Source organism: Sciurus carolinensis, chromosome 17 (assembly GCF_902686445.1).
Source record: "Sciurus carolinensis chromosome 17, mSciCar1.2, whole genome shotgun sequence".
In the NCBI taxonomy this organism is placed as follows: domain Eukaryota; kingdom Metazoa; phylum Chordata; class Mammalia; order Rodentia; family Sciuridae; genus Sciurus; species Sciurus carolinensis.
This window is the reverse complement of record NC_062229.1, coordinates 33,171,976-33,184,352: the sequence shown is the minus strand read 5'-3', so window position 1 is coordinate 33,184,352 and position 12,377 is coordinate 33,171,976. Positions and strand designations below refer to the sequence as shown.

Sequence of the window (12,377 nt, the reverse complement as noted above, 5' to 3'; positions counted from 1 at the left end):
ATCTTTTTATTTATTTATTTATTTATATTTTGAGACAGGTCTAACTAGGTTGCTGAGGCTGGCCTCAAACTTGAGATCCTGCAACCTCAGTCTCCCAGTCAGTGGAATCACAAGTGTGGGCCTTTGCACTCCACAAATCCTAATTTTCCTGCTCTTTGGCAACTCTTTCATTTTGAATGTGTTATGAATTATGACGAGTTCACAGATTTTCCTTCCCTCTCCCAGATTTTTAATGTTTTCCTCTTTATTTTCTTAAAAATAAAAAAGCACAAAAAATACTTCTGATATTTTTCCAATCCCATGTTAAAACAAAACATGACACCCCAGCCACTCAATGTGCTCTCTGGCTCTGCCCAGTTCTCTGCCTGGGACTATGCCTGGCTCCTAGACTTCTCAAAAGAATCCTTTCCCCCTGCAGACTGATTTGCCCACCACCCCCATTGCTTTTATCAAGGTCACTAACCTGCGGTCCACTTACTTTTCTCCTTGGTAGTTCTGCAACCCTAGTCATTGTCTGTTTCTATTTCTTGAAACCCTCCCGTCCCTTTTCTTTCTGGATACCATTTTCTTCTGGTTCTTCTGATTTTTTGACCTCCCTTCATTCTTCAGTTTTCATTTTATCAGTCCAGTATCTGAAGACAGTTTTGCCTTATGCCTTCATTTTGATATCTGTTCAATATCTCCCCTTCTCAGAAATAGACTGTCCTTAAGAGCAACTAAGTTCCAACAGTTCATCTGAGCTCAGACCCTTTTGTTCATGAGTTTGCTGATCATCTCCCTATGCTTGTTCTTCCTTGCTTTTACAGTGAAGGAATTACAATTCACTGCTTCCCCAAACCAGAACTGGAGGCTCATTTTGGGGTTTTTCCTCTTATCTCTTACCTGCAATTCATTGATGCCAATTTCTAACAATTCACATCCTAAATACCTCTGATGTGTTCCTTTTTTCCATCCCTGTTTCACCTGCCTTGGCTCATATCTTCGTTGTCTCCGCCTTAGGTTATTGCTATTGCCTATTAGACTACCAGTCTCCAGTTATGCATTCTTGCAAGTGTCTCCTGGAGAATCCTTTTGAAGTTCCTGTCTATCATTTCACTACTGTGCTTATATATCTTGCATGGTGCCCAAATCTTTCAGCAATCAGTTCAATTTCATAGCATAGTTTTCAAGGCCCTGGGACTTGAATCTAGCTCCATTTCTATCCTCTTCTACTACTAATCTGCTGCCATCTCTACATATTCACCATCTTTGAATATATTTTGACATTCCTCAACTTGACACATGTAGATCTTCATGCCTTCACAGGTATACTATTTTTGTCCTAATTCTTCCCACCTGATCCCATCCCATTAACAAATATCAACTCATATTCTAATATACTGTCCTAAATGACTTCCTGGAAGCCTTCTATTACATATTTCCTATTTGCTCACCCACACTTGAAGTAAAAGCACCTAAAGTAAAAGCACCTGAAGTAAAATCTCCTCACTCAATGGTTTTGAGAGTCTAAGACATGCTTCTAGTTTCGCTCCATCCCGTTGTGCCACAAGCTTCTCTTTAAGGCATATTGCCACCACCGGTGTTAGCGCTGGACATGACTGTTAAGGAGTTATTCTTCAACCACATGGCAAAGAATAGCCAGTAAATTTATAGAAGGAAAGACCAATAGAACAAAAATTTAAATGAATTGCAAATTTGATTGGCATCAAATATTAGATTAGAGGTGTGCCAGAGGTATCTCATACTAGTTCAAAAACCCAACTCCTAAAAATTCAAGTATTGTGCCAACTTGGATATTAAGCTCTTTGGTTGTTTGAAATAAGCTATGGTGAGAAAATTTGCACCAGGAAAATTAGCAAGCATTATAGACCAGGGCTTTCTTTTCTTTTTCTTTTTCTTCCTTTCCTTCCTCCCTCCCTCCTCCTCCTCCTCCTCCTCCTCCTCCTCCTCCTCCTCCTCCTTCTTCTTCTTCTTCTTCTCTCTCTCTCTCTTTCTTTCTTTCAATCTCTCTCTTTCTTTCTTTCTTTCCCTTCGAATAGCCAATTTTCCTGCAGAGCACTAATAATCATGATTATAGTATAATTAGAGCTTCTCATGTCATATCAAATGTGTGATACTATTAGAATTCATAGATGCCTATTTCTGACAGGTCACATCCTGAGCATTTCTCTGTGTCCTTTCTCTCATTCCTACCACCTCTGCCTTAGTTCATAATTTCATTGTCTCTGTCCTAGCTCATTGATGCTGCCTCCCAGTAGATTCTTAACACTAGAACAATATAATTGCTAAATCTACCACTAGAATAGTGTTTGGGTGAGAATCCTGTCAGTCTGGAATTGAAGGAGATAGTCATATTTGACTGGACATAATGATGCATGGGGCTTTCTTACATAAAAGGGTACTTTTGATTCGCTGTTACCTATGAAATAGTTTTCCCCTTGTAGTGATGGGTAGATTTCCAGAGATAGTGTGTGTGACCATAGCACTTATTTTGAGATAGTTGGCCAGGGCTGGGTTATACCCTGTAGCCAAGCAACAGTGACAGTAATTTGATCACAGTGATGTTGACCCCCATGACTTTTGACCTTATGATTATCCTGCTCCAGTTGGCTGGTCAATAGCAATTCATCAATGGAAATAACCACGAGGGGGGTTATTATCCCAGAACCCGTTATTACAGCCATCTCCGACTTGACTTTGCCCCAAGCATGATCTGGGGAAAGGATCCTTGTGTCACCTCAGCATCGGTTTCCTGCCACCCAGGTGGGTTTTAAGTATGTCCATAATTAACACTGCTGGTTGAGGTGCAGGAATGCTACATTTTCTTCTAAGCTGCTCAACCTAATTAAGAAAGTAAAATGTCTGTGAGTCTTTCAGGCAGCATTTCTCCCTCTGGGTTGTTGAAGCTCTCTGGCTGTCAGCACAGCACTATGGGCCAGGAAAGTTCAGAGAATTACTTCAATAATATGACGGCCTCTTCCATTTAAAATGGAATTCAGTGTTGCTTCCCTGAGAGGCACTCATTGAAATTCCGTGCATGATCGGTTCCTCTAGTCATTTAACAGTGTCTCTCATGTTTGCCCTGATTTAAAAAAAAAAAAAAAAAAAAAAATAGAAAGAGAAAGAGAGAGAAAGAAAACCAGCTTTGTATTTGTGATAACATGGATCAGGATGGTATAATTGCAGTGAAGAGGCCCCCAAGCTTGCAGTAATAGGATGGTTCGTCTGATGTGTACGGCCATTAGAAAATGACCCATGCATGGATGTTCTCAGGGGACAGTAAAGAGGCTTTTAAGAATTACACTCTGTGCAGTGTGAAAGCTAATGAGCAAAAGAGCAAGTATGAAGAAAAACTACTGCTTCAGGAAGGCTGGTTCCACTTAGGGCCTGTCACAGCTTCCCTCAAATTCATTAGGATGGACTGGTCTTCACTGGGATGTGGGCTGCATTACCTCCATTCCCAAGCAGGCTCCCTGCAGGCCATTCTGCAGCATGTTCCCAAGGAATTAAACCACTAAATAATGAATGCTGACGAAAAGAAAGAGGATGGATTCAGAGACTACCAATATGTAAGGTGAATGCGGGCATATGCATCAAAGATGAAAGAACTTGTAATAGGCTTCAAGGAAAGGGGGAGAAAGCAATTTTTTGCACTCTCTCTTTTGAATCTTTAGAACCATGTTTTTACAATTTCACTTCACGTTTAAACAGAAGAGTGCCTATTTATGATTTCCCAACTAGGTATATTTAGCCTATATTTTAACATCTCTAAGATCCTGTATCTTTAACATGTTTAAAAATAAAATGTCTTCCAACTCTATGTTGCTTTCTTGTTTTAAAGGTCCTACTTAAAGTTTGGGGTCTCACAAATTGGGAGATTGGCCTAGAGTCAAAGTGCCTCACATGAGTCACACCAATCTTTTCAAAATTGTCCCCACTTGACCTATATTGCTATTCTTGGGAAGTTTAACCTGGGATATGTATGAGAGTAGGGCATGCTGGGTGAAACGAGGTAGCTTCCTTGGAGTCTGAGGGCCCCTGGTCTTCAGGTAAGTGCAATTGCTGAGGTGGTCCTCCCCTTTACATAAGGAAAGAGCTGCAGGCAAGGAACAGCTATTTTCCCAAATCCACCTCACTGAGGCATATGGCAGTGATTTCTCTTTCAAGAACCGTGGGGATCCTAGGATATCAAGCGGCATATCTCCTCACCCCGTCTGAAGCCACCTGGATCACCACAGCTCTATCAGGAGATGAAACCAAAGGATTCCCCACCCTAGAGCCAGTGCCCTAGTAGTGAAATAAAACTTTGGGTTTGGGAATAAACCCGTCGTGTTCACAGAATGAGCATGGTTTATAGATAGCAGACTATACTCTGAAATGCAGTAGGGTGGCCTGGGGGAATCTTGTTTTCCCAAGACCCTCATCTGGTACCCTAAGTTGTTTTGCAGAGTCCCTGTTTAATCTTCTTTCCCTTACCTATTACTATCTTCCAACTACAATCAACAATATCTTCGTTTCCAAAGGTCAAGTGACTTTTCCAGGAATAGCCAATTGTCTTGGGAGAGTCATGTGACTGAATTCATTCATATAGAATTGAGCTGTTTTTACCTTCTATTTCAAGATTTTAAAGGTAATTTTTTTGGGGGTGGAGGTGGAAACTAGAGTAAATATGCATTCTCTTCCAAAGTTGTGAGAAGAGTCATTATTTGAAATGGTCCTAGTAAATGAAAGCTGTAATATCAGGTAACTTGATACTAATAAAGTAAATGGAAGAACTGGAATCCATTTGGAAACCACCCCCCCCCCATTTGTCTGGTGTCCCACTATCTAAATAACTAGCTTTTAAAACAGTTATTGAGCAATATAAGTTGGTTTTAACAAGGCAGTTGTTCTTTTCCTTTGATTTCCATTCTTTCTATGATACAAACAGAACCTTGTTCAACTAACTGTGAAGTATAATTCTTTCCCTCTTTACTTAATCATTGTTAACTATTGAGAAAGCAATTAATGCAATAAATGATCATTGAATACTGGCCACATGAAAGAGATTATGTTAAGGGTGTGAGAATTGGAAGAAGGAATAAGGATTAGGATGTCCCTTCAGTAAGTAAGAACAAGAGCTCCAAACTCAGAAAACCACATTGTAAATTCTTGTTTTCCTGTAGAGTAGCTGTGTGACCTTGATGAGTTGCTACATCTTTCTAAGTTACAGTTTTCTGTTCCATAAAAGGAGTTTAAGCCATAGCAACAGCTTCTCGAGATTGTGATTGCAAAAGCCCTTAATTCACTGTTTGGCTTAGAGTCAGTGATCGACACATGTGGCTGGTTTATAATAGTAAATCTTCAAAGCTGATGAAAGTGTACAGGAATTGATAGGAAGCCAAGAAACAGAACCAGGTGGATATTGAAAAGTATCAAAATGCACAAACTGTAAAACTTCAGCAAAAGGATAACCCAGTCCTGGATAAACACTTTTCTTCATATTTTTTTTTTTTTTTACCAGCTATGCCACACTCAAGAATTTGCTGAGCTACTGTAATTCCACCTCAAACCTTGAACAAAGCACAGTTTGAATCTAGAAGCGAGCTGCTTGATGATGCCTTAGAAACTTGGGAAAATATTTGTACCTCGGTTCATCCAAGACACATGAGTTTTGTATTAAGCAGATAATTAAATCTAATCATTTGAAAAGACATTCTACCATATCAAGAATTCTTCACCTATTAACACACATGTAAATTACATTGCTTGGGTGAATTGGGGGAGCAAGGACTGGCTAACTTCTTAAGAAATTCACTCTCTTATTTCCTCTTTTCCTGGTCTTCAGCCTCTATTACCAACAACAGCAGGGTTATCAGAAACCCCCAAATATAGGTTACTATTTTGACATTTTGCTTTTTCCCAAAATGTTATATCTGTAACAAAGTACTTCAGTAAGAGTTAAAATAATGCCAGTCACAATCTTACCAATTTATGTTGCTTAATCATTATAGACTGTGACTCCTCATAATTAGAGTATGTCAAGAGAAATGTTTTCTTGTGTGAATATTACCAAATTATCCTCAGACTACAAAAAAGTATTCAACAACTCTTGTACTTTGGCAGAAACCCTATTCAGTTTTCAGATTTATACAAGGCAGACATTTTAAATTTTATAGCTTCTCCATTCCAGCAGAGTACATTCTTTATTTGCTAGTAGGCATTTGTCCATTCCTAACCTTCTTTCTTTCAGGAAATAAATGACACATGTGACTTGAAAATTGAATCCATCTTGACTGAGAATGAAATAATAAAAATAGCTAATGTCTTTATCATCTCCTTAGCAAGCCTACAAGGCACAAGACTATTGCTGTCTCTATTTTGTAAGATGCATTATATCTTGCTAATCCTCAATAAATATGAAAAAGTTGTCATTTCACAGCTAAGAATTGACAAACCAGAACACATTTCTCATTTGAATAGACAAGATAAGCAGGTTGCCACCAGTACTGCCATCTCTGCCTTGGGGTATGCAGTGTCCCAGGCAGACACTGTTGGTTCATTCTTAGGTCACAGCTATCTCATTTCTATTTGTCTATTTCTGGACGAAAGCTCAGATTCACATTCCAGACTGCTTCCTGTCTTAGGGACCATTCTGTAACCTACCTTCTCTGACATAATTTAAAGAAATGAGCACCCCCTCCCAATTAAACCATGCCAGATGTAAATTTCTTGCCTGGAGAGTGAATTGAGAAATGAATGGGATTCATGAATATAAATTGAACTCTCCTTACACTTAGGTTTTCATCTTGAAATTGGAGAGTATTTGCTCCCCACATAAATCCTTATTTGCCTTAAGTGTGTTTACTGTGGGACCCCAGTGCGAAGCTGGTAGTCCATTGCTATGCATAACTGAATATTAAAGCTCACAAATCATCAGGCAGAGGAGGCCACAGAGGGAGACGATGCAGTGCAGCTGAGTCTGTGTTCACAGTAGACGGGGATCCTGCTCTCCCGGGCTCTCGCCTTTATTGGAAGGGGCCCACTCAATTTTCTGTGTTTTGTTTGTTTGTTTGTTTTTTTGTTTTGTTTTTCTCTCTCTCCTTGAATGTTACTGGATGCTTACTTCCTTTTCCTCCCAAGATGTTCTGATTATCTGATAGTCTTAACATCTCTATTGTTTTCTCTTCACCGCCATTCTGGTATAGAGGCTGGTGTAATAAAGGAATCTCTTGTTTCTACCTCCATTTTGAATGAAAGGACTCAGAAAAAAGGATGTAAGGATTCATTAAGCAAATACATAAATAATTTTGAGACATCAGGCTACCCCATTTTCTGTTTCCTCTCCTGCCCTCTCTTCTCTTCTTCTTTCGTCTTCTCTCTTGGTTTGCCCAGAGGTGATGCGAATTTTGCCAAAGATCCATTGAGGTTGACTGGGTTTTCACTATATGGTCATCTGCAAGCCCCAAATAGTAAGACATTTCTCTCATTTCAACCTGTACTTTGACTCTTTCGTTAGATATGAGACTATGATAATCACAATGTCATGGACTCAGCAGTGAGTTCACATTGCTTGCTCTTTGCTATAGGATTAAATGGAAAGGTAGATGATTGGTTATGAGCAATGGTATATAATCATTCATGCTACAAAGCACTTGATGTGGTTTGGGATAATGTCATAACAAAATGGTAAAATAGCCTCATGTTTTTTCAGGGAAATTGGATGTATGAATTAGAAAGGAAGATTTAGAATAAGAACCAAGAGAAAACATTTTTTTTTTCAATTAATGTTAAAAGAAATTTTTCTGAAGTACCTCTGCATATGAGGGCTTCTGAGAGTCAGTTTTTGTAGTGATGTGACCTTAGTTGAATTTTTATTCCTAAGTCTGTTGATTTTTCTTTACTGTATAAACTGTAAACACTTCAGCTATATAGCCCATTGGGTTGAAACTATTAAACTTAAACAGACTGCTGAGCTTTGACCATGTACTATGGTCAGAATGAAGCTGGAGGGAGGGTGGTCATTATCCTTAACATTACTGATAATAAATGATGCCTTTACAAGGGTTTAAAATAACTCAGTAAGTCAAAACCTTTGTGAGAATGAATTGGGCAAGTAATGGGAATGTGAAATAAGGGGACACATAATGAAGGGCAAAGGGTGACTTAAAGTGACCACTGGTTCTCCCTCCCTATTGTAAATACAGACAAGATGTCCCCAAGTCTTCAGTACTTAGGATACTGTGCTTGAAACCCTTTTGGTGGATTGAACCAATCTCCTAATGCAGTAACTATTTGCAAGCCATGTTTCCACAATATTTCTGGAATGAATGAAAATATATCATTTATATCACAAACAAAAACAAAGTATTTTCTTCTGTTAAGACTATAATTTTAACCTGTTTCAGTATAAAGCTAAAACCCTCACATGAACTCAACATGTTATTTATTAATGCTGTGTATTGCCTAGGTGTCTTTTAACCTTGTGTTTCATTTTTAGAATCTGGTTGTATAACTTAGCCCAGTGTTTGTGTTAAAAAACCGCCTAGGATTTTAAAGATTCTCCTCTCTCAGAGGACTGTATTAAGACAGCAACTCTGCTTATTCTCAGTTATGCAGTATGGTGAATATTATAAGCTCTGGAAGTACCTTATTTTGCAACATGAAGGGAATTTATTATAATTTCTCTATCACTATGTCATTTTTACCTAAATCGTAACCATCTCCCCAATATCTATAAACACACTTCACAGTCTTCCTTTAAGAATGTTTCTTAAGGCTGGGGGTGAAGCTGAGAGGTAGAGCTCTTCCCTAGTACACACAAGACCCTGAGTTCAATCCCCAGCACAACAACCCCCATCCGGTCCCCTGGTCAAATAAAGAAAGCATTTGAAACCACTTTCGTGGCAATTGAAATAACTGAAATAAATCTATTTTGGTCCACTTTAAAAAGAAAGAAAAGAGAATTACCCACTGACCCATCCAGAAGGATGCAAACAAAAAATCTGAAATGTTGTGTTCTGTTATTAATGTAATTAGTAAGTACATGGCCACTTATGGAATGTTTGACGAGAATTTTCTTCAAGCAACTGGTGATGAAGCAGAATGAAAGCACGACACACCTTTCACCTGCTGTTGCCCTTTTGTCTAAGCCAGTGGATATTTATTTACTCAGGGTGGTGAAGTCATTCAGTTCACTAAGACATGGAAAGACAGAAGTGATCCAGAGATAATAGGCTATTTGGTAGTCTCTATGTGAAATGAGATAATTACAGGAAAGTGGGATAATAGGGGAATGAGTAAATTTAATTTAAAAAACTTTGATAAACTGTGAATTCTCCAAGTGTCATTGAAACCCCCACCCCAAATGAAACAAAACAAAACAAAAAAACAAGTATGAGAGGTGTCATTTATAGCAACCAACTTATGTCGAGAGACCTCAATCCTTGTGTCATGAAGAATTTGCCATCCTCACACAGGCTCATGGGACTACTCTGCCTAACTATCAAAATGTCAGCAAATATTTTTGGAACCATAATCTTGTCTACTCTTAGAAGTTAAAAAAAATAAGTTTTTTTTTTTTTTTAAGGAAATTAACATCTGGATAATACATTCTTGATATGGAGATGGAGATGCTAAAGATGGCCTTGGGAGCAAGTGCTCTTTCTTACTCCATGTAGCATCACCCTGTTCCTCCTGGCACCACCAGTTCAAAAGCTCACTTTTCTTTTTCTCACAGGTTATCAGCCAGTCTTGTCTGGTCAGCAGGGATTCCAAGGCCTTATGGGAGTGCAGCAGCCACCACAGAATCAGAGCGTGATGAGCAGCCAACAAGGAACTCCGGTGCAAAGCGTAATGGTCTCCTACCCAACCATGTCTTCTTATCAGGTGCACACCAGCTGCTTGGAAAACTGTGGATTTCAAAGTAGTACTTGGCCAAAGTAGAAGCTGTGTGTACTTTCCTCTTTTGGGTAATTGGCTGGGTGGTAGATGCTTGGCCTACTACTGTTGTTAGTTGACTTTGAATCAAGATTATAAAAGGAAAATTGAAAATGGGAAACCTGTTTCTGTAATGGCAGGGATTTTGAATGCCCTGCTAAATGTGTTTCCATATTAACTTCCTATTCATGGAAGAAAATTCATTGAAATTCTATGCATGAAGAATTGGGGGTATTTTATTGAATTTTTACTTATTGGTAGAAAGTCCTCATGATAAGTTTTCACTTTTGTACTCATCTTAAGAAATGAACTTCTACAAATATTTTAAGATATTAGAGATTTTAAAATGGTATCTCAGATTTGCTTAAAGGGCACTCATGGGTTTAACAGCTGCATTTTCCAGACTAAACCAAATCAAGTATTTCAAATATGTTATATACTCTTTTGTGATTTATATCTTGAAATACACTGGAAGTGGAAATTTGTCTCCTGAAATAAACAGGAAGAAGTTAGTGCAGTGTTTTAATCATTAAATTTAGCTGCACCATGTATTTCTGGTTCCATGGAATCTATCCTAGCTCATCAGTTACAAAGCCCCTCTTATTCTGGGAGACTTCAAGCCACTTTGTTGGCCTAAAACCAGAAATATGCATGGCATTCCAAGTTGAGAGAAGTCCAGCATGGGAAATCGGGACTGCAGTCCCTGGAGAACATCAACAAAGGAGGGAAGGAAGCTCAGAGCTAACACCTTATGAGCATGTATTGCATGCCAGACATTCTGTACCATTCCTGTAGTCCTTTCAGTGGGTGCTTGAAGTAGATGTCATTATCCAATTGGGCTAGGGAATCAGAGAAGATAAGTGAATTTCCCCAAGTGAAATAGCTGATAAATGGCAGAAATTGGAGCGGTGACCTATTAATGTCCAACACTAAAACTTGAGTAAGTTTCATGACAACATCTTACTCACTGACGCATCAGAATAGCCTCTTCACATATGTTTCTTGCTTGTGTCTTTCTCCAGGTGCCAATGACGCAAGGTTCTCAAGGACTGCCGCAGCAGTCCTACCAACAGCCAATCATGCTACCTAACCAGGCAGCTCAAGGGTCACTCCCGGCCACTGGAATGCCTGTTTACTGTAACGTTACACCGCCAAACCCTCAGAACAACCTTAGGCTGATTGGCCCACACTGCCCCTCCAGCACTGTCCCTGTCATGTCGGCCAGCTGCAGGACAAATTGTGCAAGTATGAGCAACGCCGGTTGGCAGGTCAAATTTTGAGAGCTCTGGCTGTGGTTTATTTCATCAGCTATTACTCATGGCCTTTAAAGGAAGAGGATCAAGTTGGGAAGACTGGCTGAGGACTTAAGTATTCACTCAACACTCAAAAGATTGCTGCTGGTATCCTGTAAAAAATAAACAAAGACTAATACACACGTTAGCTGGTTAATGGTGCATATTTCTGTCATGTCTGCTAGGTATGCCTTTCTAGCTTAGCTAGTGACATGAATTCATCAAGGTAAGATTTTCTCCTACCACTGAACACCACTGTGTAGATTATAATATCCCTCATTTGGATTAGTTTTGTACTTTGTGTTGAGTTTGTGATGCTAAAAGTATTTAAAAATTATATACTGAATCACATTGTACCAAAGCTGTAATGGAAAAGAAAAGAAGAATTGATGAATGGAAGGAATAATTTATATACACTATAGAGTTTTCTTTTTTTAATGCATATATACTGTATTGTAGTGTTTACTCAAAATAAAACTATTTGACCTTATGGAGGAAGGTCATGTTTTTACCACCAGTTTGATTCACTCTCTCTTTCCATGTGTTTTTGATGTGTTGCTGTTATCCTCTTCAAGTGCAATTTCATGAATAGTGCTTGAAAATGTGTTCTAGGCATTTGCAATTGAATTAGCCACACATTAGGAGATGTTGTAGGCAAGCACTCACCCAACAGCAACTTCTTGTCCTAATATTATATAAGGGTCCTGAAGATAACGTGGTATCCATTTCATTCATTCATCAAGTTCACATTTTTGCAGCATGTAACTTGCACGTGGCAGTATAGCACTATTGAATGCACGTAACCATACCTCTCCAACTAGGAAAATCAGTGTCACTGGTAACAGCAGCAACCCTGTAACAGGCCCTTTCTTCCTTCACTGGAGTTCTACCGTATACCTGGAAAATAAGATACCTTTGCTTAGGCGGAAATAAAGATAGTCTATTTCCATCAGTTACATTGGACCATATAATGGAAAATGCCTCTGGTATTGACAGTGAGCCAGTAACTCAAAGATGCTAATGTTTGCCCCAGTACCAAGATAACTACAGCAATGATTTATTCATAAAGACCTAGAACACTAGCAAAGACATTTAGAAGAAGCTTGTGACTATCTGATTCCAAGGGTTTAATTCATTGTAGATTTTTCAGGTAAAACAGAGTTACGA

The 12,377-nt window shown here is 38.9% G+C and overlaps 1 protein-coding gene across 16 annotated transcripts in view; it reads left to right on the top strand.

The window, feature by feature from the left end:
* Arpp21 (cAMP regulated phosphoprotein 21) overlaps nt 1–11,721 on the top strand; it is a 148,889-nt gene extending 137,168 nt beyond the window's left edge. For 15 of the 16 annotated variants that reach the window (XM_047530875.1, XM_047530874.1, XM_047530881.1 and 12 more), the window contains 2 exons: nt 9,719–9,867; nt 10,941–11,721. In XM_047530875.1, coding sequence (XP_047386831.1) covers nt 9,719–9,867; nt 10,941–11,198 — 407 coding nt within the window. In that variant the 3' untranslated portion in view covers nt 11,199–11,721. Of the gene's footprint in view, nt 1–9,718; nt 9,930–10,940 lie in introns of all 16 variants that reach the window. The other variant, XM_047530887.1, reaches the window with a different exon arrangement.
* The last annotated feature ends 656 nt before the right edge of the window (nt 11,722–12,377 follow it).